The sequence below is a fragment of the Oratosquilla oratoria genome, chromosome 14 (assembly GCF_046742065.1).
Source record: "Oratosquilla oratoria isolate Oo_2021 chromosome 14, ASM4674206v1, whole genome shotgun sequence".
Lineage (NCBI taxonomy): Eukaryota > Metazoa > Arthropoda > Malacostraca > Stomatopoda > Squillidae > Oratosquilla > Oratosquilla oratoria.
Window position 1 is genome coordinate 19,398,160 of NC_134790.1, and position 27,952 is coordinate 19,426,111.

The following is a 27,952-nucleotide window of genomic DNA, read 5'->3' on the forward strand; positions in this document are numbered from 1 at the left end:
TCCTCTCACTCTCTCCCCCTCCCTCTTCCTCTCACTCTCTCCCCCTCCCTCTTCCTCTCACTCTCTCCCCCTCCCTCTTCCTCTCACTCTCTCCCCTCCCTCTTCCTCTCACTCTCTCACCCTCCCTCTTCCTCTCACTCTCTCCCCCTCCCTCTTCCTCTCACTTTCTCCCCCACCCTCTTCCTCTCACTCTCTCCACCTCCCTCTTCCTCTCACTCTCTCCACCTCCCTCTTCCTCTCACTCTCCCCCTCCCTCTCCCTCTCTCCCCTCCCTCTCCCTCTCTCCACCTCCCTCTCCCTCTCTCCCCTTTTCTTCCTATCTCACCCTCCTCCTACTAATATCTCTCCCTCCCTCTTTCACTTTCCCTCCCTCTCCCTCTCTTACCCTCACTCTCCATCTCCCTCTCCATTCCCCTTTCTCTCTCTCCCTCCCTCTGCCTCTCCTCTCTCTCTTTGTCTCTTTTTCTCTCCCTCCCTCTGCCTCTACTTCTCTCTCTCTCTCTCTCTCTCCCTCCCTCTGCCTCTCCTTCTCTCTCTCTCTGTCTCTCTCTCATTCCCTCTGCCCCCCTCTCTCTCTCTTTTACTCTCCTTCCCTCTGCCTCTCCTTCCCTCTCTTTTTCTCTCCCTCCCTATGCCTCTCCTTCTCTCCCTCCCTCTGCCTCTCCTTCTCTCTCTCTCTCTCTCTCTCTCTCTCTGTCTGTCTCTCTTTGTCTCTCTCTCTCCCTGTTCATCCTCATCTCAACATGACCCACAATATTGAGCCTAAGATCCAGACACCATTATAGGCCCTTCCGTGCCTGGTCCCACTTTTCCTTTCATTCTGGTTGTCGCCAGGCGATTCTATTCATCTCCATGGCGCAGTAGCATCCCTCCCTCCCTCCCTCCCACCCCCTCCCTGCCGGGTGCCAATGTTCACTTCCATAGCCAATCCCGCTCGGAAAATAACATAGAGAATTAATATATTCTTTTAAAAACCCTTATAATAGTACTTTAGCACTTCCAGCATTATCATCTGGACCAGTGTTCTGGAACGAGCTTTGGAAGGCTCTCCGCTGAGTGAAAAAAAGAAGAAAAAGAAGGAAAAAAATCGGTTTCGAAAACGGCAACAGCACTCCGGTTTATGAATTTCTGTTGACATCGAGGGAACATCCGCCCTTGTTCGGGTCAGCCGACGTGACAATGCAACATTTCCTTCCCTCCCCTCCCCTCCCCTCCCCTCCTCCTCCCCCTCTTCTTCCTCCTCTCCCTCTCCCTCCTCCTCCTCCTCCTCGACTTTTTCTTCTTCTTTTCCACCTTGTCTCATTCTACGAAACATCTTTCACGCTACGGAAGTCATCCTCCACTTTTGTCCTCTAAAGAGTCAATTCCCCCCCACAGGTCCCTTCCCCTCTCCCCTAGGTCCCTTCCCCTCTCTCCCAGGTCCCTTCCTCTCTCCCCCAGGTCCCTTCCCCTCACTCCCTCCCCTTCCCCTCACTCCAAACCAAAACCTAAACACGTCTGGCCGTGAAACACAAAGGACAAGCACTCCATCCGTCTCCATAATGACATCCTTGTCCTTAAATAAATCCCCACTGAAGACAAGACGCACGGGAACCCATTGACAGTATCCTTATCCAACTCGCCTCCTCACCGACAGATGGCTCCAGGATCTTCTATTTTCGTGACTGTGGGAGATGTGTCTCCCAGCGGGAGCACCTCCCCCTCCCGTCCCCCTCCCGTCCCCTCCAGGGCCAAATCAAGCTGAGGGCCGGTATGACTAATCCTGATCGATTCACAGGTGGGGGAGGAGGAGGGGGGAGAGGGGGTAGAGGGGGGAGAGGAGGAGGAAGGAGGGGAAGGAGGAGGAAGAGGAGGGGTAGAGGAGGGAGGAGAAAGGAGTAGGAAAAAGAGTAGGAGGGGAAGGAAGAGGAGTAGGAGGAAGAAGAGGAAAATGAGGAAGATAAAAAGGAAAAAAGGGGAGTAGGAAGGGAACGAAGAGGACAAGAAAGATAATGACTAAAACGAAAGGAGGAGGTGGAGGAGTAGGAGGAAGAGAAGGAGGACGATGAGGAGGAGGACGATGAGGAGGAGGAAAAGGAGGATGAAGAGGAGGAGGAGGAAGAGGAGGAAGAGGAAGGAGGAGGAGGAGATGGACGAGGACGAGTAGGAGGAGGATGAAGAGGAAGTCGAGGACGAGTAGGAGGAGGATGAAGAAGTCGAGGACGAGGAGGAGGAAGAGGACAAGAAGGAGCAGAAGCAGGTGGAGGAGAAAGAGGACGAGAGGGGGGTGGAGAAGGAGGACGAGAGGGAGGTGGAGAAGGAGGACGAGGACGAGGACGAGGAGGACGAGGACAAGGACGAGGAAGACGAAGAGGAGAAGAACTTGGAGGAGGAGGAGAAGGAGGAGGAGGAGGAGGAAAAGAAGTAGGTCGAGGACAAGGACGAGGAAGACGAAGAGGAGAATAACGATGAGGAGAAGAACTTGGAGGAGGACGAGGAGGACGAGGAGGAGAAGGACGAGGATAAGGACGAGAAGGAGGAGGAAGAGGAAAAGGAAAAAGAGGAAAAAGATACGGAGCAGGAAGAGAAAGTTCAATAAGAGGAGGAAGAAGAGGAGGGGGAAGAGTAGAAGGACAATGATGTGGAGTAGGAGGAAGAGGAGGACATGGAGGAGGAGGACAAGTAAGAGGAGGGCAAGGAGGACAATAAGAAGGACAAGAAGGACGAAGGTGAGAAAGAGGAGGAGGAGAAAGTGAAGGAGAAAGAGAGGAGGAGGAGAAGGAGGAGAAGGAGGAGGAGAAAGAGAAGGAAAAAGAGAAGGAGAAAGGGGACGAGGAGGAAAAGGGTGAAAAAGAAGAGGAAGAGGACGAGGACGAGGAGGACGAGGAGGAGGACGAGGAGGAGGAGGAGGAGGAGGAGGACGAGGAGGAGGAGGAGGACGAGGAGGACGAGGAGGAGGAGGAGGACGAGGAGGACGAGGACAAGGATAACAAGGAGAAAGAAAAGGAGGAGGAGGAGGAGAAAGAGAAGGAGGAGGAGGAGAAGGAGGAGGAGGAAGCAGAGGCGCCACAGTGGGGGGTCTGCAGCCCCGTTACTGAAATATTCAGCTCCTGGAATGTGTACGTGTGACGTCATGTCGGCGTGCGTGCGGGGAGGGAAGGGCGACGGTTGGACAACGGTTGTTCCTTTCTAGATGTAAACAAACTCTGTAGTCGAGGCTTTGACCTCGTACCCACAATTTAGACTATCGTGACGCTTACAGAATACTAGATCTAGATATACTGAGGTCCTGGAACTCATGGAGTCGCTAAAAATAATTAATTATCAGATGCAGAAACCTGAATGACATTTTTTTTTAGGTCATCATGCAACGTCTGCCATTAATACCTTTGCTCTTCAGGCGATTTTTACTGTTTTTATTTTCATTCCGTTTTATTTTATTTTTGTCAATGGCAAACGAATTGATTAAGAAATAAAAATCTTAAACGAAGTTCGTTTATACTTGATCGAACTCACTTGAGTTGTATGTGTGTGATTGGGGCATTATTTTCACTTATAATCCAGAACTCACTTTAATGATTTTCTTCTGGTTACCGCCAGGCGGTTCTATTCAGCTTCGAGAAACGCCCTCGTCCTCAAGGGGTCAACACACCCGAAAACTCCGCCCTGACCTCGATGTGGGTGGACTGTCCTTGCAACGAGGTTCAGATTCATATCTGATACATACAGAGAGAGCCGGGGTGAGTGGGAGGGGAAAGGAGGGGAAGAGAGGGGAAGGGAGGGGAAGAGAGGGGAAGGGAAGGGAGGGGGAGGGAGAGGGGAGGGAGAGGGGAGGGAGAGAGGGAAGAGGGAGGGAGAGGGAGGGAGAGGGAGGGAGTGAGAGAGAGGAGGAAGGAGGGAGAGAGGGGAAATGGAAGAGAGAGGGGGAGGGAAGGAGAAAGAGAGGGGGGTAGGGAGGGAGAGAGAGGTGGAGGGAGGGAGAGAGAGGGGGAGGGAGGGAGAGAGAGGGAGAAGGAGGGAGAGAGAGGGAGAGGGGGAGGGAGGGAGGAAGGAACGAGAGGGAAGGAGAGGAAGGAAGAGAGGAAGAGAGAGGGGTAGGAAGGGAGGAAGGGAGAAAGATATAGGGAAAGAAGGGAGACGGAGGGAAAGAGGAGAGAGAGAGGAGAGAGGGAGGGAGAGAGGGAAGAGAAGGAAAGAGATGAGGAAGGAGAGAGAGAGATGAAGGAGGGACAAAAGGAGAGGATGGGAGAGGGAGGGAGAGAGGGAGGGAGAGAGGGAAGGGAAGGAAAGAGAGGAGGAAGGAGGGAGAGAGATGAAGAAGGAGGGAGAGAGATGAAGAAGGAGGGAGAAAGGGAGAGGGAGGGAGAGAAAAGGAAGGAGAGGGAGAGGGAGAGCGAGAGAGTGGAGGAAGAGAAGGAGACAGGGAGAGAGGGAGGCAGGGAGAGGGAGAGAGGAAGGCAGGGAGAGAGGGAGGCAGGGAGAGAGGGAGAGAGGGAGGCAGGGAGAGAGGGAGAGAGGGAGGCAGAGAGGGAGGCAAGGAGAGAGGGAGGCGGGGAGAGAGGGAGACAGGGAGGCAGGGAGAGAGGGAGAGAGGGAGAGAGGGAGGCAGGGAGAGAGGGAGAGAGGGAGAGAGGGAGGCAGGGAGAGAGGGAGAGAGGGAGGCAGGGAGAGAGGGAGAGAGGGAGGCAGGGAGAGAGGGAGGCAGGGAGAGAGGGAGGCAGGGAGAGAGGGAGGCAGGGAGAGGGAGAGAGGGAGGCAGGGAGAGAGGGAGGCAGGGAGAGAGGGAGGGAGGGAGAGGGAGAGAGGGAGGCAGGGAGAGAGGGAGAGAGGGAGGCAGGGAGAGAGGGAGGCAGGGAGAGAGGGAGGCAGGGAGAGAGGGAGAGAGGGAGGCAGGGAGAGAGGGAGGCAGGGAGAGAGGGAGGCAGGGAGGCAGGGAGAGAGGGACGCAGGGAGAGAGGGACGCAGGGAGAGAGGGAGGCAGGGAGAGAGGGAGAGGGGGAGTGGGAAGAGGGAGTTAAAATTAGTTCCGGCGATAAAGCATGAGAGTTGGCAAAATACCTTTTGGTTCATAACGAGGTCAGCTGAAAGTCATTTGAGAACTTCGACCTGTATTACATTCAACCTCCTCAGCGGGAAGTTTATTCCATTCATGGACGATACGGCCAATTATTTCTTGCCCGATGACAATTCATCGTAAATAAATAAATAAATAAAAGATAAATAGAATAAAATAAAATTATTTTGGTGTTATCAATTCCTTTTCCAATCTTAAAATATTTGTAGTGAAATCTTCCCTAAGTCTCGCTTTTTTTTAGAGAGAGACTTTAAGTTTAAGTGATTTAGTAGTTTCCGTAAAATTTGTCTCTCCGCTTTTCAGCCTATCTTTGTTGTCAATGAGATCCGATAGATAGATAAATAGAGAGACAGAGAGAACGGGAGAAAGGAGAGAAGAGAAAGAGAGAGAGAGAGAGAGAGAGAGAGACAGACAGACAGAGAGAGAGAGAGAACGAAAGAGAGACAGGGAGGGGGAGAGGAAGAAAGAAAAGAGAAAAAAGAGAGAAAAAAAAAGAGAGAAAAAGAGATACGGGTGACCACTAGGTCCCGTTATGATGAACCACACAATCTCAGCTAATTTGCTTCCCATTGTATCCAATGGAGGCAGTTCAGCTCATATCAAAAGCCTAATCCGCCACCTTTGCCCAATGTACTCAGACAGCCTGGGTGAGTGGCAGCTACCTACATCCATCGATAATCGAACCAGAGACTTTGTAGTCACGTGTCGGTGTACAAACCGAACAATCCAGTCCGTTCTTAGCGAGGACCTCAGGCTAAAAGATAAATAAATAAATAAAATAAATGAAATAAAATAAATAAAAATAAAAATAATAAAAATTAAAATTATAATAATAATAACAATAACAAAAAGAAGTACCCACCACCTTTGCCCTTAGTACCCGGGCAGCCAGAACAAGACGTTCGGGGGGAGTTATTACTCCTAAGACGGTGGCCAAACCGAACGTGCCACTGCTTCTTCACGGGTGTTACAGGTGTTAAGGGAGGGAACGTCACAATGCATGTGTTACCGCTACAAGGTTGCCACCTGCATAATTCTGATGCCTTCCGTTCCTGTTGGTTCTTTTCCTTGTACTCTGGCTGCCGCCATATTATTTTATTCACTTTTATGGAAGCCTCCCACCCCGCACCCACTCACCATAGCGAAGGAATCAATAGGTTGCCAATTCACTAATTAATGGATTTATTCATATATATATATATACATATATATATATATATATATATATATATACATAAATATATATATATATATATATATATATATATATACATATATATATATAAAGGATTTGAGACCCTAAAGCCAATAACTTAATACCTTACGTATCGGATAATACTTTTTTTTTTTTTAATAAGGCTGCCAACAATGTATTTCATTCACCTTCATTATACTTCAGGTACGAAAGTGGTATTGCTTATTTTTATTCATCCATTCTGCACTGGGAGGTATTTTCCTTTTACTAAGATTTCCGCCAGCCTATTTTATTCATCTCCGTGGCACAAAATCGGAAGCGAAAAGGTTAACGTTTCATATCCACATACGACATTACCGCTCTGAACTAGTTCTCGAATTTCGTCTGTTTATCAATGATTCATGTAATTTTATTTACTTATTACCAAAATCTTGCCGATAATATAACTAACAAATTCAGATAACTAAATTTTATGAAAATGTGTGGTTTACAAATTAAGATAATGATTGTTCAGTTCACAAATTAATATAATGATTTCTAAATCAATGAAAGTCATCTGCATTGAGAATCGTGTCGTTTGTTTACAACTGTTACCTTGACAACGAGGATGTATAAACGTTATAAGAAATCTGACTCGTGCGCCTGTTAAGGTTTCAAAGCTTAAATAAAACGTATTATAAACCTTTTAGTATGCTATTTTGTTTGTAACCTTTCCACTTAAAGACACAAGTCCGTTTTGTTATAAACTTATACATACCAAAACAAACCGAATTGTTGCTCTCGATTCGTTAGCCTAAAGAGGCAGTTGCGTGGAATGTTGCTCCAAAGATGAATGTTTCCTGAAAAAAGTGAGAGGTTCGTGATGTGATATTAGACTATGGGTGACGGCGCAGAGACGGAAGTGATAAGAAAAACTCAGGATATCCTGGGGAAGTATATAACAAAACCACCATTAACTAATAAACTTCTTGCAAAACCTCCATTTAGATTTCTCCATGATATCGTCAATTCAGTAAGTACTTTTGACATTTGTTAATATCCAAGTATTCCTAACACAGATACATGCATGGTGTACCTTAGCATGTATTTAAGAATGGATTTTAACATAAGGAAAATATATTAAGATAAATCAATCCATTGGCATTGCCTCAGGTCTGTTGCAAGAGTCCACATTAACAGCCACTGGATTGGCCCATAAGTCATTCAATAAATATTCTGATGTTTCCTGTGTATGGCAAAGGTGGGGCAATGCAAGATGGGGTGACCAGTGTCCTCTGTATGATGGTTGCACTTAGGGCAGTTTGTTTTTGTGGCCTGACCTATTTTGCTATGGATGATGACCTGAAATCAGAAGTGTTAGTGTGGTTCTTACATCTCTTAGGGGATATTTTTCTGTGGGGGTGATATCTCGAGGTGTGGACTGATTAGATAGGAAGTGTTGTGGTTGGTCTTCATGAAGAGCTTATTTTGTAATCTAAATGTACTTGTCTTTTTGTATGGGATGTATTGTGCCAATGGCAAGCTGTTGCAGAATTTAAGTAGCATGCTACTGGTATAGTTTTTTGTTTGAATCACATGGTTGTGCTTGTCTTATGTAATGAAATAGTGAGTGGGGTTGAGAGCTCTAGCAGACTTGTGTATCTCTCATTTTCATGTTACTTTGATTCTACCTGTTAATGGCACAGCTGAGGTGGACCTCCATGGACTTCAGTGCCTCCAACTCCCCTGTCACTCTAGATTTTGGTTTGTGTGTGCAGATATTCTATTGGGGTGGTTTTGGTGTATCCAATTATTATATATAACTATATAAAATATAGTTTGTGGGATGTGTATGTTTTCTTGACTGCTGGGAATTATAATGTGGACGTACAGTTTAGTTCTTAAGACCTGTTTGTAGATTTTTGTTTGTTTCCTTCTTTTCTCCAAACTATGTGCTTGTGTCGATACTTGATTTCATACAAAAGACAAACTCTTGCATCTATGACTTTGCTACAGCAATTACTCAAGCTGGATAGTGTAGAAACTTGAAAGATGAAGACACAGTGTATCAGATAATTATGAAATACTGCATTGCATTTGTGTGCTATCACCCACACATGCACAGTGAAGCAAACAGAGAAAGAAGTATCACATTGTTACTCTCCTCAATCCTGATCTGTTTTGACCCAAGGTATTCGTGTGGAATGAGTATTCTGTATGCATTTCAATTTCCTTTGATGTTTGTAACACTCTTCTACTCTCAAGGGAAATATACGGTAATCTGGCTGAGTGGGTTAGGGTGTCATTACTTGCAGCAAAGGTCAAGGGGATGGTGGTTCGAATCCTGCCACTGGTGAAGTTGAACCAAGGGCATGGTTCATTAAATTCCATGCTACAAAGTCCTCTGTAAGGGGCACCATCCGATGGGAGGAGTTTGTGATGTTAAACCATATCATATCTGTTTTCATCAATTCCTTGTGTAGTGAACAACACTTTTCCTTCTTATTTTTGGTGCTGTCAGGCAATCTATCTTCAAGGCTCTCCCACAACAGAAAAAAATATTAGAATGACAAATTTGAGATGCTTAAATCTACCACATAAAAAATTGCTTTCTTTAAAAGAATTTTATGATAGTGATTGAACATTAGATCATTGTTGTATATTAAAAACTAACAAGAAATGAAATCAAAAATGTTCTTTATAAACATTAAACATAAAAATGTATCTGAACAGCATGATGTCTTTCAATGTGTAGAAATAGCATGCTATGTCAAACTAACATTTAAACATTCTTATGCTGTGTACATTTATGCACATGCACACACATTGAAAAAAGGCATTGTGCTTCTTGATTGGAAAAGAGCAAAAGTGGTGCCAATTCAAAGGTGGAGAAAAGGAAACACCATTGAATTATAGGCTGGTATTGCTGACCAGCACCATAGTGAAATTATGTAAAAGGATTTTGAGATATCAATGGACCATGTATCTAGAAGAGATAAACATTCTGATGAGCAGGCTTCAAAACTGGAAGCTCGTGTATGTGGAACCGTTTAAGTTTTTACTTGAGTGATTAATGCATTGCAAGGGAGAGAAGGATGGGTGGATGACTGCATGTACCTGGATTTGGAGAAGGTTTTTGATAATGTACCTCATAGTTGACTTACACTGAAATTGGAGCATGTTGGAGGACTGAAAGGAAACTACTAGGATGGATCTCAAGATGGAGAGCAGTAACAAGTGGAGTTCCACAAGGTTCAGTGCTTGCACCAATAATGTTTTTTGTCTGAGTTTGTGACACGATAGAAGGAACAACAGGTTATGGCAACGTGTTTGTAGACGACACAAAAATCATAAGAAAAGTGAAAAACAAGGACAGTAGACTATTGCAAAAAAGATCTAGACACTATTTGTGCATGTAATCAAGCATGGGAAATGAAGTTCAGTACAAAAATATACAAAGTACTGGAAATGGGCAATAGTGGCATAATACTATCCTTAAACTATTTCTTGGGAGGTGAACCAATTACAAAGGCACAGGAGGAGAAAGAATTTGGGAGTGTTGATAAAAGACAACCGACAAATCAGCAGGATTTCGGGAGAGACATATAGATTACTGCAGAAGATTAAAGTGGCATTTCAATATATGGATGAAGAAATGATGAAAAAACTCATCAAAACCCTGATCCATCCAAGGCTGGAATATGTGTCAGTAGTATGGTCCCCACACAGAGTGGAGGATAGAAGCAAGATTGAGAGAATACAAAGGGCAGCAACCAAACTGGTCCTCAGGCTGGCAGATAAACCATACAAGGAAAGACTAAAAGCACTGGGTCTACCAACTTTGAAAGATAGAAGAGAAGGAGGTGATATGATTACAGTATTCAGGTCACTAAAGGGGATATATTGTATTGATAGAGGAGATCTTGTGGTTGAAGACCTGAAGACTTTAAGAGGTCATGGGAGCAAATTAAGAAAGACCAAATGTCTAAAGGATATGAAGAAATATAGTTTTCCACATAAGATACATAAATGTGTGGAATAGCTTAGAAGGTGATAAAGCCCAAAGTTAAACAATACACGAGTTTAAATCTAAATATGATAATTGGAAATTAAGGATATAGATTAAGTGCGAACTATAAGTGAATTTGAGACTATGATTAAAAAAAAAAAAACAGAGAGAGAGAAAGAATAGGAGACAGGACCCAATGAGCATTGCTCTTTTCCTGTATACTACAATTAGTTACATGCACCATAGGCCCTTCCCCACTCCTTGAAAGGGATGGCCAATTCAAAGCCCACAACCACTACATAAACACTGAAATCCATTTAATGCCCCTTCTACTTAATGAAAAGCATCACAATCTGAAACTACTGTATTCACATGCAAAGTGAACTTAATTCAGATATATGGCAACTGTATATTACACATACTATGAACTACTTGTTTGTAATTATCATCTTTTACTAGTCTAGTAACATCAAGGTCAACAGTATTTACATCTAATACCCACTTCTTATGATATATGAGTGCACAACTTAATTACACGTACAGGTAGGAAAGATTCCTGATCTTTGTGTTGTAGGTGTCCATTTTGTTCATTGAATCAGCCTATATACTTGTTTCTCTCTTGCAGGATTCATGCATTTAGTTGAATATAGGAAATCAATCAGTTGTAGCCTTGGGTTTCTTTGTCCAGACACCTACAGTTCCACAGCATTATGCAGTGGTCTTTGGACCTTCCTGTATATTTCTCTAAAACGTAATCAGTAATCCCTTATATATCTGAAATAATGAGGCCACAGGGTGTTTGGATTTGTAGAGTATTTGGATAAGCAAGGTAAACTTATTCCCTCCCCCTCAGTCTCCAGTCTGCCACTCCAGTGCTAAATTTTCTGTTCCAAGGGAATAAAAGTGATATACAGTATACATAAATCATATTACTTGTATGTTTATTTGTTTATTATTTGCTTGATTTTCATGTATTATCAGTCATCTGTCAATTTATTACGGTATCTACTATTTACCTGTTTATTACGTAATACCTATGCATTTATGTAATTTATTATTATTTATATTATCATAATTTTAATTTTCTTTTATTTATCATTATTATAATCTTTTCCGCATTCGACCTAGTTATGGACCAAAAGGTCTCCTCTTGGCATGCTCCTCTTTTGTAATCCTTTATAATGGTTTGGATAGTGGTATTATGGATTTGGGAAGGGTTTCTCTGTCACTGGCAAATAAAGCAAGAGGAAAGAAACAGTTGCTAGTTGTAAGATATCTTTAGATAAAAAGAAATAGAGGAAAAATTGTGGATAAGAGAAAGAGAGAGACAGAAAAATTATAGTGGCTGCACCTCTGGATGGAGGTGAGGGTGTTGATGAGCTTCAGAGATGGACACCGGGAGGCACCATGTGCAGTGGGTCCATTGGTTATCCCACAATAAATACAGTGTGTAAACACTATTCAAGGCCAATTGTCAAGAGCTTGACCAGTTTATGGTGAGGACACTTTCAAGATAGGAGTATGTATGTATTGGGGGATGGAGGCCTTATATTTTATTGTTTAGATATTTGTCCAGTTGAAGTTTGAGATTTATGTGACACTATTGGCAAGATATGTATTTTATTTATTATATTTACGTACATATACCAAAAGGACCTTTCTCCCATTAAAGGGGGGAGGGGGGGTCGAGTTAAAGCATACCTACCTTTCACTCATCCCATGTACATTTGTCATCCCTTTCATCTTAGCTCCTTGTGGATGAAGGATCCCCTGCCCCATTACTCGGGTCAAATGCAGCGCAGCAATACACAGCACCTCAGAACAGGGCACAATAACCAAAGCTGGTTACTTCCACCACTACATTACTTGAGAATTTACATGTCAGATAAGAAATCCTTTCGAACAACATCATATCCTCATCCATTCACAACCACTGCACATGCACTTATCTCATGCACTCTCCCCCTCCCTACTTGATGACATTCCTCTTGTATCTAACATCCCTTTCAGCCCATCCTTCTGTCGCATTCTCAGTCTTTGCCTCAAGTTTATTCTATCTACCTTTGCCTTCTACATTCCATTTTTTTTCAATATCATGTGTTGGCATGGTGTGTGGTGTAGAATTGTATTGTATTGTTTTGTTATTTATTGTAATATTTATATTATGTATAAAATTTATTTGTGTAAGATATCGCAGATGCAATGCACGTCTTCGCTCGCAAAAACTGGAGCTGGGCGCGTCAGTATTTGAGCAGCCTTGTTGGTGCGTGCACGCATTCGTTGTGATTGTTATAACCAAATATATTAAATTCGGACAATTACATTTTGCGCACTCATTTAGCCACCCAATACAATCACCATTCCAATATTCTTTGATCACCCCTGTCTGCCAGCTCTCTTTCCACCACTGCTCTCTGTCTCACCTCCACATTTCTGTACTTTATAGTTGATTTTTTTTACAATTCCTTTTTCATAGTACTTGGGTTCACTCCCAAGCAACTACTGATGCTTGCCACTTGCCCTGGCTATTTAAGTAAAGATGGTCAAGGTAGTGCCTTTGGCTGTAGCAAAGCAACTCTGTGTAAAATGGAATCAGTGGGTTGATCATATATACATATCTGCCTTCTTATTTCAGTAAGAAATGAATTTTGCTGTATAATTATATCTCTATGATAGTAGCCTGCATATAACTGTTTTTACATGGTTTTCTTCACTAATCTCGCTGAATCATCACTACAATTCTCATATTTTGTTGAATTGCATGGTTTCTGTTTTTTATCATTAATGTGTGCATGTTGCAAATAATTTGATTACTGTAAAATGGCTGATATGATTTTCTCTCTCAAGTTTCTGCTAAGTGCTTTGGCTTTCTATGGAGCTTTTTGTCATTTATCAGTTATAAGATTTCTACCATCAGTCAATAGGTTATGTACTTACAATGAGACTTAGCATGAAATAGTCAGAATTATCATTCATATATATAATAATCTAACAACAAACTCTACACAGTTTCAATAACATTTCCTTTGAACTCTAGTATGCTTTATTGTATTTGGTATGATCAGTGTCAAGATAAAAAGGAAGAAAATTGGTGTTGGGTGGATGTGGGATTGGTCAAGGCTTGACTGGTTCCCTTATAAGGAGAAAGAAGCCCTTAGGGATAGAATAGGTATGATCAATTTAACACAAAATTTGTTGGTACATCAGCCTGACGCATTTCATTCTTTCTGCAGTTCAAACTACATTGGAGAGGCATTTCATAGTTATTTGTTTTTATCTTCATCCCTGAAATGTACATAACCTAACTTTAAATGCATGCCAATGTCATGAATATTTTAGCTCAAGTGTACAAGCACTTTCTTTATTCAGTTATACATTTTCTTACGATTGACTGATTGATTCTGCTTCTCATCACAAGCTCCCCCTATCAGGAGGCTCACATGGTGCCCCTTTCAGAGGGCTTTGTAGTGTGGAATTTAATGAGCCATGCCTTTGGTCCAACTTGTTGTTAGGAAAATTCGAACTGTTGTCATCTCGACCTCCATCGCAAATAGCAACACAAACCCACACTTGGCCAGCAAGCATCTTATAATCTTATCAGAATTTATTATATTAGATTACATTGATAGCGTACCAAATCTTCTTGTATTTCAACAGGTCATTACGGAAACTGGCTTCTTGGAGGGCCTGTATACTGATGCAGAACTCAGTGCTTCACATGTTAAGGACAAAGATTCAAAGATAACATTTTTACAAAAATGCTTAGATGCAACAAGTAAGATATGCTAAGTTTTGACATCATGTATTCATGTTTATAAATCAAATGTTGTTTTTATATGAGTACATTTTCATGTATATGGAAATTTATGTGTCATTACACATGCTTATACATTTAGATATACAGCGAGTCCTCCTTATACGGTAATTCTTTATCCGGTAAATTCACAGTTACGGTATTTGGTAATTACTACCCTCGATTCTATTTACCGTAAGAAAATTTCACAGATATGGTATCCGTTAGATATTTTGAAGAGAAATGAGCAGGGAGAAGGTACGTCTGCCATATCCTATTATTACAAGTTATAATGGGTTCGGTATACGGTAATTTCAATTTGGGGTGAGGTTTTCAGGAACGCATATGTACCGTATAATGAGGACTTACTGTAGTACTTATTCTAGCCTACTCTGTATGGGGTATTGATCATACAATTTTTTCAAGTTATTACTTCAAGCACCCCTGTAGACCAGAAATATACATTCTCATATAATCTTCACTTAAAGAAAAATGTTGATAAATTTTTAATTTCTGCTATCCGTGGGCCAATAGCCAGAATGTTAAATTTGGGGAGTTATATCTATCATATGGAATGGGTGGGGGGGTGTTTATTGCATTGATGGTAAACTGTTAATATTCTCATCAGGCTTAGCTGTTGGCGAGCAGATGGTTGCTCGGCCAAGCAAGATAGTAGCTGGACATGAAGTTGATAAGACAAATTTATGGCTGCAGTGTCTTGGTCAAGCCATCGAAAAACAGGTAATTAATACATATAATTTGCATTTTGGATATAAGCATCATTATCATATCACTATTATTCTTAATTTCATTTAAGTAATATGAATGGAAACTGAAGAATTTATGGAGTAAGCATAGTATTTTTTTTTTTCCCTAAAGAAAAGCTTTATAATAATAAAATATCTATTATTTGGCACCAGTTCATCATAAATGAAATTTTCCTTCTTTCTCATGTTTGTCCTGTGTATCAACATGCTCCCTTGTCCTAATCAGTGCAGATTTTTCTTTCACATATTTTTCATTACTTTTTATTAGTTTTCTTTCATGTACAGGTCCTGTGATGTATATTCTTTATTCTTACAGAGACTAAAGATATACATTCTTTATTCTTATGGAGACTTGAATTTGAAAGACAGAGAAAGGAGAGGCATAAATATGGACCAAAAGGTCTCCTGTTGGCATGCTTTGTAATCCTTTGTAATCCTTTGAGATGAAGCATTTGAGATGTATGGTAGGGGTTACAAGGTTAGATAGAGTGAGAAATGAGGAGGAGAGCAGGAGTGGAAAAGGAGATGGCAGATTGGGCTGATGAAAGAGTATTGGGATGGTTTGGACACATGGAAAGAAATAGATAAGAAAGATTAACAAAAGAGGTGTGGAAGGCAAAGGTGGATGGATTTTACTTGAGGGGACGACCAAGGACAAGATGGATGGATAGGTTAAAAGGGTTTTGAGCAAAAAGGGAATGTCTGTTGAACAAGGAAGGGAAAAGACAGGGGATAGGGGCTAGTGGAGAATGGCTACGTATGGATGATACTTTGATGCAACCCAAAGGGATTTCTTCCCATCTTCTCTATTATCCACATGAGGGGATGGAGAAGGCGTAGTCACCAATTAAGTGAGGTTGCCTTACTGCATTGCCTCTGACCCAGGCAGTGGGCAGGAGACAGGGATGTAAGACAATTTAATTCAGCTTACAGGAATTTCTGGATCATGACAATTTGATTCTTGTCATCATTCATGAATAAATAAATGGTGAAGGTAAACCAGCTCTGGTTGTGGGGCCTTGATGTTAAAGTGCTGTCCCTTGCTGCATTGCCTTCAATCTGATAGGTGGAAAAAGGGGGCAGGGGTGGCCTTTATCCACAAGATGCTGAGATTGGAAGGGTATTAAATAGGATATGACGTATATGAATGGTAAGAATGAAAAGACACGATTGGGAACAAGAGACTTTATTCCCGACTGGTTTTGCCTTTGAGTCTTCTTCAGAGGTAATCTGAAGAAGCCTCAAAGGCGAAACTGGTCAGGAATAAAATCTCGTTCCCAATCGTGTCTTTCCATTCTTACCATTCATACACCTGTCATGATGTCACGATATATAATGTATATATTGATGAAGCAGCCTTGCTTTGGATGTGCTGTGTCTTGCGACACTGCTTCTGACCCAGGGCAGTGGACAAGATGCAGGGATGACCCATCATCCAGGAGGTGCCAAGATAAGAGAGAGTGAAGAGGATGGATGGGAGTGGAGTATGTAGGGGATGGAATGGGTGGGAGTGGATTCTATGCCATGTCTTTTGGCAACCTCCCGTGTAAGGGGGAAAAAAGCCTTTGGTACATGTATATGCATGTATGATGTATGTAGTGGTTGTGTGCTTGACTTGACCTTTCCCCTTAAGAGGGTAAAGGGACTTTAGTGTATATGAACAAACAAATGTCTTTTTCAGGTTGACTCTTCTACAGCTGTGAAACAAGTGTTAGAGGGCGTGAAACCAACTAAAGCAGAGAAACCAAAGAAAACATCTTCCAGCAATGAAAAAACAGACTCTAAACATAAAAAAGAGGTAAGTCAGTTCAGTAGCATACCTCGTTATCTGAGAACTTGGACAGTTTTACTTGCTAGACTCTATTTTCCTTCTTTTCAGTTTTAGTGTCAAATGTACTAGTTCTCCTCATGCATGATTCTGTGAATGAGTGATTACGAAGATCAAAGTTGTGGTGAAATTGATCTCAAATTGTTTAGAATACTTTCCAGCTGGAATGCCCCTCGTGTGGTATTGACCACAAGTTTCTGTTGCATTCTTTACATCCTAATGATCCAATCACACTTCAGTCTTTTAGGACTGGAGTCCTATCTTTACTCAGAAATGCTAGGGAACTTCTAACCTCTACCGTCCTTTCATTCTGCTACCTTCCTTCAGTCTCTTCTTGACCACGCTTGGGACTTCAACCCTTCATTTTTTATGATTGTATGGCAATGACTTTTGTTTACGTGTACCCTCCCTGAATCATTGGTGTAATTGTTAACTTGTATGCATTCACAGTCGTCCCGGAGCAAGGAGAGTAAAGAATCGAAAAGCAGTAGAGATAAAGATAAGGAACATGGCAGCAAAGAGAAAAGCAAGGAAAGAAGTAGCAAGGAAAGAAGCAGCAAGGAACCGAGCAAAGATCGGAGTAATAAAGAACGGAATAGCAAAGATGGTAGTAGCAAGGAGCGTAGCTCTAAGGACCGCACAAGCAGAGATAAGGATAAATCCAAAGACAGAAGCTCCAGGTCCACAAAAGACAGAGATAAAAAGAGCAGAGATGATAAATCTAAGTCAAAGAGCAAAGATAAAGAGTCGAGAGATGCAAGCAAAGCTAGGTAATACATTGTTACTACAAACGGTTGTGTTATGAGGTCATAAATTATATTTAGACTCAGTAAGACCAGTCACTTTTCGTGGGTTCTTAATGTGACGTAAATATATGAATGTTTTTATGACCCAATCACCTTAAAAGGTTGTGTATCTTGATGCAAATATATGAAAAATTTCTAGATCTAGTCACCTTGGGAACCTTAGGGTCTTGTGTTTTCTTATTTTGGTATCTATAATTCTGTGTAATTCATTGCATTTTTAGTAGATCCAAGAACAAGGAGAATGCATCCCCAAATAAAGAATCGCCCAAAGGCGATAACATGAATGGTCCTGTGGTTGTAGAGGAACAAGTAAGTTTTTTCCATTTCTTTTGTTTTATAGTGAAAAGTATATTTGGGATTTTTAAATTTCACTCCATGAGTTGGTAGGTTAATTTATAAGGTAACTCCCTTTATATTTTTGTGAAGTGTAGCATCCAAATGTGCATGTAACAGTATAGAATCCTAAGCTATATGAAGCGAGTTAACTTTCTTTTTGGAATTGTATAGTGATGAATAGAGTGGAATAAACTTTGTATGGGAATAGTTTTGATAAAAAATTAGGTGTTGAAGGTGGTTTTGAAATCATACTGATTATTTCATGTGTTACACAAGTATTTCATTATGATTAGTGTGTGTAGTATATTAGCCTCTATATAATTAATTTTTCATTTGTTAGGATGTGATAGCATTTTTTGTTTTTTTTTCCCTCCATTCTTCTGATGACCGTTTAGCAGTAATTCTTGATTTTAGAGATAATAATTTTTCATAGACATTTGCTTATGGGACAAGAAAACATCTTTCTTGATGGATCTAACATCATCTTGTTTGTTTTTGTGAAGATGGTGACTCAGGAAAAGAGAACAAAATCAGCCAGACCAGGCAGTGCCAGGCCAGGTAAGCACACATTGTTACAAATCTATTTTAGAATTTACCGGGAAAATCGCTCTTAGTGGCATGAAGCATGCTAATGAGTAGATAAAATTGAATTATCCTTATTTAGATTGTCACCAGATTGCATGAGTAATAGTGACCCAGCAATGAATTAATTGGTGGCATAATTTTTTTTTCTGCCCATGCCATGATGGCACGTATATGCTGTCTTTATAGCAAGACTAAGCACAAGTCCAAACAACTGCTTCATGAATAACATAAAAAAAATTGGGCAAGTGCTTTTCTTCACCTGTCTGTGTTTTACAATACAGCAACTTGATACCAGGGTAATATAAATAGTTTAGATATATCTTAATTTTCATGAAAGTCCACGAATATCTCAAGACCACTGACCCAAACTTGTATCTCATGGCATGAGAAGAAACTGATTAACATGTAGGCAGAAGTAATCTTTATATGTCTTTCTGGCTATTGATAGGCAATTTAACTCAATAAGTAGAGAATTCTGTGGCTATCTATGTACCTGTTGCCAGGCAGACTTGAGATGACTCCTTTCTGACCTCATGCCCAAATAGCAAAGGCTTAATGTTTTTGATATTATACCCCAAACTTTGAGTAAGGAGGGACCAGTGACGTGTACCTGCCAGTGGGTGGTCCTGTGAGATGGACGTCAGAGAATCTTCTCCCTGCTGCCCATTTTCAAAACTTGTCAACATACCTTTATCTCACATGAGAAATCACATGAACTCATGATTCTAAATATTCAGAAAAACCATCAAGGAAAATAATAAAATGAAGATCAATCGCTTTTATCTATTTAGACATCCTCAAGGTACATGACCCTGAGGATGTCTAAATAGACGAAAGCGCTCGGTCAGAATTTTATCATTTTCCTTGGTGGTTTTTCTGCATATTCTTATCTTATGTGCTGCCCCAAGGGGCTGACACTTTGTCCATGATCCGAGCTTAAGATCATTCTCATCTTTGGCTGTATTTCCTCCATCTTTTCACATAAGGAGTGGTGACAATTAGTGATGGCTCCTTTCCCCTTATTACTATAAACCAGTGACACATAAACTGCCCCACATTAATACTACCCTGACAACAGTAATAAATTTCTTCCAAGCAACATCTATGGAAGATCTTGAGGACCATTTTTAGCCACTGTGGGTCTCTGGATTTTTAATAACATACATACATATAACAAGGGCTTCTTCTCCTTTACAAGGGAGGTAGCCAAAGTTGAAAGGCATAATTCCACTCCCACCCATTTCCTCCCCACCCACTCCACTCCTATTCATCACCCTTTCCTCCCTCTCCATCTTGGCTCCACAGTCATGAACCTAGTTTTCACTCCATGAAAAGGCAGATGGTATTTAGGAGTAGAAGTGTTACTGTAATACTTAAATTTGTACATATGCACATGATGGAGGCACTGTGTGTCTGTGTGAATGATATATACCAATGGCTATTTCCCCCTTACAAGGGAGGTAGCCAAAAAACAAAGACACAAAATCCACTCCCACTCATTCCATCCCCACATACTCCACTCCCATTCACCCCCCTCCCTCCCTCTTATCTTGGCTCCTCCTGGATCAGAAGCAGTGTAGCAAGACACAGCACAACCACAATAAGGCTGCTTCATTTAATCTCATTTTTACCTCATAAGCTTTATTAGACCTTTTTGAACTCTTTTTATAATTTGAAATAACTTATAAGGTGTATATAGCCTACTTGTATATTTGTCTCTTCACTGTATTAATCTAGAAGGGATGGTTGAATGTTTTTTTAGTTTTTAATGTGGCTTTGTGTGTGTGTGTGTATATATATATTTTTTTTTCTAGTTTGCTTATGACCTTTCATATTGGACTTATATTGTGGATGCTTGCTAGCCAACCGGGTTAGGGCATCGTTACTTTCGGTGGAGGTCAAGATGATGATGATTCGAACCCTGCTTGGGACAAGTTGAAGAAAGGGCATGGTTCATTAAATTCCACACTACAAACTCCCTTGTAAGGGGCACCGTCCTAGCCTCCCTATAGGGGGAGTTTGTGACGTTAGACCAAATCTTATGACCTTTTGTCTTGCCAACTGTAACACTACATTCCATATTGAAAAATATCACAGCCTCAAAGGCAGTGGTTCCCAACGTTTTGTACTCACGACCTCTTGCCGAAAAGCATGCGACTTACATGTTGAAATGATAAGTGGATTCCCACAGGGTTCAGTATTGGCTCCAATAATGTTTGCTATATAAATGACACAGATGAAGGTGTAGAATGTTATATGAACTTCTTTGCAAACAACACAAAACTACTAAAGAAAGTACAGAAAAACACTGAATTGCTACAGAGAGACCTGGACAAAGTCTGGGAATGGAGCCAAAAGTGGGAAGTGAACTTCAACATTAAGAAATGTAGTATAATGGAGTTTGGAAAAAGTAAAAAAAAGAATATCAGGACAATATAAAATCAGTACAAAGGAAGTAAAGAAAGTTAGTTCCAAAAAGGACCTAGGAGTAATTATCACCAAAGACATATCCCCACACAAGCATATAAACAAAATAATCAGAGAAACCTACAATTTACTAAGATCAATAAAGGTAGCTATTAATTACTTGGATGAAGTAATGGTAAAAAATATTAGTCACACTGATGAGACCAAGATTGGAGTATGCTACAACACTATGGACACCCAATACAAAAAAGAATATAAGGAAATTAGAAATAATCCATTAAGCAACAACAAAGATGACCCCAGCAATTTCAAAATTGACATATGAACAAAGATTGTCTAAACTGGAACTGCCAACCCTGGAATAAAGAAAAGAGATCTATTTACCATTTACAGAATCATAAAAGGCATAAAGTCCTTGACAGAGAAGACTTATTAAAGTGGGATGAAAGAAAAACAAGGGGACATGAAAAGAAACTAAAAAGGATAGTTATAGAAGAGATCTGGATGAAAAACCATTTTCCACACAGAGTGGTGGATGTCTGGAACAAATTGGACAAAACAAGAGTGTGTGCAAACACCATACAAGAATTTGATAAACTAGATGTTGAGAGATACAAAGACAGGTCACTACGAGCATAGCTCCCTTTCCCGTATAATACAACTAAATACACACACATGCTTAAGCACAGCTAAGCAGACACATGAATTTAAAAATAGTTTAGATTAAACGAGATATGAAGACGGGACCCCACGAGCATAGCTCCCATTCCCGTAAAATACAACTAGGTAAATACACAAGCAAATGTACATGCACATACACTCGCACAAAAAAGTGCAACAAGTTGAAATTAATATTATCTCAAGCCACTTCTAGTAAGACTACACGACCCCCCTGCCAAGGCTTCACGACCCACCAGTTGGGAAGCTTTGCTCTAACGGAATAGATAAATTCAATGTCACCTTTGAAGTGTTGTTGATCCTACTTCCCAGTGTTTTTGAAAATGTTAAACCATGTAGATTTCCGAACATGTTTTGTGATGGATCTTTGCACCTTTTCTAATTTTGTGTCATCCATTTCATGTGGTGTATGCACTGCCACAGGATATTCCAAATTAATTTTGAAGTATGTGGTGATTAGTATTGACAACATTTATTCAATTCAGTTGAAGCCTTAGGAACCATGTAACCTCAAAGCAGTCATTGACCAGCTCCATAGATCTCAGAGTTAAAGGATTGAATGCCAGATCATAGGGCAAGAATACCGACTTTAATCCAAAAATGGACAAAGGATAACTCTAGAACTGATTTAACTTTCCTGCAAAAAAAAAGAGAATGCCAATAGTTCTTATGCTAATTAAAGGGTTAGATGAAAATATCTAGTCAGTGTAACCCCTTTTATGGGCAAAATGCAATGAAATTGTCCGGCACTAACAAGAAGGCAGCTCGCTGGCTGAGCGGGTTAGGGCGGCGATGGTTGAGGTGAGGGCGGTTCGAATCCTGCCACCGGCGAAGTTGAACCAAGGGCTTGGTTCATTAAATTCCACACTACAAAGCCCTCTGTGAGGGGCACCATCCTAGCCTCCCGATAGGGGGGGAGTTTGTGACATTAAACCATATCATCATCATCACTAGGAAGAAATAGAGTTTATGCAATGGTTACATGACACTTGCTACTCTCCTCAAAATGAAAATTCGATAACATGGTAGATTTGTTAGGTATCACTGACAGAATTTACCGAATTGTTGAATTTTTAACCGTCGTCAAATTGCCAGTTTGAATTAAATGTGACCATATCTTCAGGCTTAGCTTTAAACTTAAAACTACAGAAACCAATGATCTGCATGAGGTGGCCTTGTGAGATTAGACATCAGAGAATTATCTACCTGCTGCTCATCTTCAGAACCCATCAGCATCCCTGCCTCTATCTGGAAGTACAGTCAAGTGGCTAATACTCAATCCTCTTCATTAACTTTTTTTTTTTACACAAAAATCGGTCCATAGTTTCTTCTCAGAGAGAGCAATGGTCGGGATTGAAGACCATTACTTGTTGCTGTCAAGATGCAGGTCAATGAAATTTGAGGCAATTATGAAACTATACGAAACAAAGGATGAATTATGACGGTGTGCAGAGAACCATAATGAGACAGGTTCCAGGGCTATAGAGGTTTACCATATACTGTGATTGTGGACATCAAAATTAACATTGCTAGCAGAAAAATTGTGAATATATTCAAGTGCTACTTTTTATTATGAAATTTCCACATTAGAAATTAAATTCAGACTGATTTTTCTTTTTAGTGTGTTCTGGTATGAATATTTGTTATACATCTTTACATGTAAATAGTTTTTTAGTGAATTAGAATTGGTGTAAATGGTTGTGTGTTTATGGCACATGGGTACTTTGAGGTCATGTATTGTGTAGCATGTTTAGATAATTTAAGTGTAGATGATAGTGTACATTTATAATTCAACCACTTCTATTATATAAGAGAGCACTCTACCATAATATAAATATTACTTCTCTTTGAGTTATTTTGTGCTGGTAAGTAAAATTTCCAGTTGTATTTTCGAGGTGTCAGAGAGGAAATAACTAAATAAACTTGTAGTGACAGCACAAGGGGAAGCAGAGGCAATAGAAGAAGAGACTGCACTGGTACCTCAGGAGAGTGTGGTAGGCCTTCCCTCACCCACTCTCAACTCTCCCAAAGAATCACAAGAAGTTCCAGAGGCTGTGAACGATCTCCAGCTTGATGTTGGGGAACATTTCATCCCTGGAGGAGAGGATGAAATTAACACCTCAGAGACTGCTAACCTCTCTGAAGGTATAAGCTGTGATCTATGTGCTGTGCTGAAAGAACAACTTTCACATAAGCTCCACAGACTGCCTGACTTCTATACCAAGCAGGACCAAGCTCTTTCCTGCTTCACAGTTTTCTGATCATATTATTTATGTGGCCCTTGTTTGCAAGATGATCTCTGGAAAATACCGTGAATTTTTTTTACCGTGTATAACCAGAAGTAAGACTTTTTATCTCATTTATTGATCCTGTTTAGGATAGCTAAGCTTAATGTAAATTCACTTTATGAGAATCATGAATATTCGGAAGCCAAGGAGGATAAAAGAAAAAAAGGGAAAAAAAAAAAACACTAACCAGAGTTTGTCTTGTGTAACTGACACGCTCTTCACTTCTGAACTAACTGTCTTTCAAGCAACACCAAGCATAATTTCAAATAGAAGTGAGGCACATTTGCACCTTTGTGAGGTCAGACTTAATCAAGTCTTGCACATAAAAGAAAAGAAAAAGATAAATACACTGAACAAAGAAAGTTACTGTATAGTTACTATACAGTTTTGATTATATAATTCATGCTCCTATGAGTTCAAAGCTTACACATCTGCACTGTTCTGAAATTAAACTTACTTATGTCATGCACATGTGAAATACCACTTAGGATTAACAAAAGCTCTGATTCTAATTCTACCACACAGATATTTTTCTGATGCAGTTTATGATTTGAGTTCAAAGCTTACACACACTCATGTAAGCTCTGGATGACCACAGTAGGTGTATGAGCATCCATTTTTGTATGCATATGAGCTTGCTAGAAAACCTAAAAGAGGAATATGTATGTAAACAATGGATATTATGTTGATGCTGAAATTATGAACATTTCATATGCAAAATATCTAAAGAAAACATTAATTCATATTCAGGTATTCTTTTTTGCGTATTTAAAAGAACTTATCTGGATATTTTAAAGTAGAAAAACATTGAGTACCTGTATATCAATCGATCCTATTGCTCCAGGTCTCTTATGGGAGACCCATGTCTCCCTGGTAACCAGCAATGCCCACTGGGTTAACCCACAAGTCATTCAAGGACGAGATAACTGTATTGTCTGGGTAGGACAGTATAGGATGAAGTGTTCTTTATTTTCTGCGAGGATTTTAACTTAGTTTGCGTCTGTGGGAGACCTATTCTGTGTTGCTACTTTTTCAATGATTGGTGATGGCCTGAATACAGTGATAGTAATGGCAGTTCTTGTTTGTCATGGGAGGGATTTCAGGGTTGGGCTGATGTTTAAGGTAGTCAAGCATATGGAGTTTGCATGTTGGTCTTAGAGTGCTTGCTTTTATGATCTATATATTTTTCTGTATGGAGGGGTAAGGTATATCTGGCAGGTTGTATGAATTTTTTTTTTTTTTCCATTTGTTTGCATGTGCTTTTGCTATCTGAGGATGAGTGGATTTGAGAGTGCCCTTGTATCTATAATTTTTATGTGCTAGGTTTTTGGAAGGATTTTGGTATGTGTATGTGTATTCTATTTGGGAGGTTTTAGTGTATCTGGTTATTATTAGCTTTGTTTTGTTTGTAGAATGTCTTATTTTCTTGACTGTTGGGAATTAATCTTTGTAAGTATAGTCAAATTTAATTCTTATGAATTGTTTGTATTAGTGTTGCTTTCAGTGCTTGCTATAGATCTTAGTATGTTTAGTTTGTTCGTTTTCACTTCCAGGTCCTTGATGTATGGGATAAAGGACACATGCATATCAAAATTGGGGCCAAGGATTTTAGGGGGTTTGTCCAGTGGTAGAAATTGGCTGTTCAGTTTGAGTGTTGGGCATTTCATCGATTCATGCTTGTCTGGGGTGAACAGTGTCAGTGTTGATTTTTGAAGGAAAGCTGCCATTCTGTTTTGTCTCAGCCATAGTTCCAGTTTGTCAAGGTATATTTGCATTTTTGACAGTTTGTAGTTGCTGTACTGGGCTATGATTGTTAGGATATCCACATATATAGAGTAAAGAAAAAAAAGTGATGGAGAGGATTTGTTATTAAGAGATGAAAGAAAAAGACAGGTTACCCAAAGGATGTTGGAAAGCATAGCTTCCCATACAGATGCAACAATTTGTGGAACACATTGTAAGAAGAAATAATCCAAGCCAACATAAATAAATTCAAAGCAAAATTTTGTAAGTGAAGGTAAAGATTCGACCTCTGGAGTGTAGTTCCAACCCCATATACTACCGTCAGGTAAATACAATTAAAGAAAAAAATGAGAGCCCCAGATTGCTAAGGGTATTGCTCTTGTTTCATATCCAAACGACCCAAGTTCAAATGCTCCATTCCGACACAAAAATGGGTACTGTTAACAAGGTTTTATATGGAATCACAACACACGTTTGCACTATCAGGCTTACCTGATGCTTTGTTCAGCCAATACCCACACACAAAGCCAGGCCAACACCTTACTACTATGTGCACAATACCTTTACACTAAAGCTTTCAGTGTATCAAACCATACATGTCTGGACATGTTTGGGTAGTCAGGTCATGCTTTTGTGGCAGAAGAGAACATACCCATGACCTAAGGTTCCCCACCAAGGTGGTGGCTGTCCACAGTAGTGTGACAGGCTCCAACTAACCACTCGCCTACCCCCACACACACATCTACACCTCTGCACATATATGTACTGTACATGAATATAAGAGACTTCAGAGGCTTAAGTACAAAATAGTTCATATGAAAATGCATTCACTCAAGTACTTAAATGACAAGAACTGAATACTTCCAATCCTATCTGTGCTTCATGCACTTTGTTAATGTGACAAATGATTTTGTTCATCTAGGGACCAGATTATCGAGAACAAAATCTGTAAAATATGCCTCTATGTTACACTGTTTATGGGAGGGTATATCAGCAGGCATATTAAATGTAGGAATTAATGTAGCTTACTATTGCTCTTGGAAACTAGAATATTCATACAAATAATTCTGTAATTATACTAAGTTCTTTACTTATACAGGTCATCGTTCTGTGGCGGAAGATGCTGGTATTGGATCTGCTGGGCCGGCATCTCTACTGACTCTGAAAGATCCCACAAAGGAGGATGAGGGCAACCTTGAGCAACCGCCAGCCGATTTTGATGCCATCATAGTAGACAACAATAATATTGATCCTGCTATTCTTAAAGCTATGGCTCCCCATGAGAATGGTATGTACATGTGACGAAAAATTTGCACTCTGTTCTAGTTACGCAATTAGATCTATAACTGCTGTTGCACATATGCTTTCCAACAGACCAGAACTAGTGATTTGTTTTGTTTGATTGCAGACCCTGGTCATCAACAAGAAGGCCATAATCGTGAAGGTCCAGATTCTGGGGTCGGGTCGCTGGAATCTCCTAAACACATAGATCCAGATCCCCCTAACCTAGATGCTGATGATAATGCTGATGCAGTTCCTCCAATTGCTGATCCTGAGCCTGTCTTAGATCCTTCCCCTAATCTTGCTCCTCCCACTGTCCCTGCTCCGGAAGTCTCCCCTCGTAATTCTGCCCGAGGACCTCGTCAATCTGCTCGAGGGCCAGGTCATTCTGGTCGAGGACCAACTCCACTAAAGGCAGTAGGTCCTATAGGACAACCAGCACTGCCTCCAGAGTCAGGTCCTACACCCATACCTCCAAGGTAGACTATTTAGCATAGTATATCGTCACCCTCATAAAGAAATTGCCCAAGTCATTTTTCATTGCTCCCTGTGGTACAATTCCCAATGTTTTAGTTAGTGTCTGAGTAGGTTAAAACTACGTTAGGAACATTATGTACATTTATAGAATAGAAAAAAAAAATTTATCTCCTGAAAAGTTGGATAAATGACTTAGGCACTTTCTTTATGAGGCTGGCGATATGGTAATTTGCACCAAGTTCAGCTCAACAAGATAGTTTATTCTTGTATTAACCATTCCTTCTCCAGTTTTGCTATTGTTCAATGTGAAAACCTGTACAATATGTACTGAATTCACAACCCTTCTGCTGATAACTATGAATGTTCATAATTCTGTTTGAAAACCTGAACACTTTCAAACTTTTGCTTTTGTCCATTTTTGTTTACAATTTGCTTTCATGTCCTCATTTATTATCCTGTGATTAGTTACACTTTGCTTTGCCTTCAATGCATTTATACCAGTGGTTCTTAACCTGGGGTACCTGTACCCAGTAGTGGGATTCAAATTTTTCGTCAGCCGGTTCTGTTACAAAAAAAAAAAGAAAAAATTGTTAGAAATATGTGAAAATCTTTAACTTAGATAGCTACCACTCACCCTAAACCCCTAGCTTCACATTTATTGTTATAGTCGGTGTATTTCCATCTGACACTAATTTGCAACCACTTCT

General features: G+C 40.5%; 1 protein-coding gene across 4 annotated transcripts in view; it reads left to right on the forward strand.

The window, feature by feature from the left end:
• The first annotated feature begins 7,017 nt into the window (after window positions 1–7,017).
• LOC143032778 (TRAF3-interacting protein 1-like) overlaps window positions 7,018–27,952 on the forward strand; it is a 45,954-nt gene continuing 25,019 nt past the window's right edge. The window contains exons 1-10 of one of the 4 annotated variants that reach the window (XM_076197798.1): window positions 7,018–7,260; window positions 13,894–14,011; window positions 14,658–14,770; window positions 16,478–16,594; window positions 17,075–17,394; window positions 17,652–17,739; window positions 18,270–18,324; window positions 23,386–23,601; window positions 26,587–26,775; window positions 26,896–27,247. In XM_076197798.1, coding sequence (XP_076053913.1) covers window positions 7,126–7,260; window positions 13,894–14,011; window positions 14,658–14,770; window positions 16,478–16,594; window positions 17,075–17,394; window positions 17,652–17,739; window positions 18,270–18,324; window positions 23,386–23,601; window positions 26,587–26,775; window positions 26,896–27,247 — 1,703 coding nt within the window. In that variant the 5' untranslated portion in view covers window positions 7,018–7,125. The remainder of the gene's footprint in view (window positions 7,261–13,893; window positions 14,012–14,657; window positions 14,771–16,477; window positions 16,595–17,074; window positions 17,395–17,651; window positions 17,740–18,269; window positions 18,325–23,385; window positions 23,602–26,586; window positions 26,776–26,895; window positions 27,248–27,952) is intronic. The other 3 variants (XM_076197799.1, XM_076197800.1, XM_076197801.1) reach the window with 3 other exon arrangements.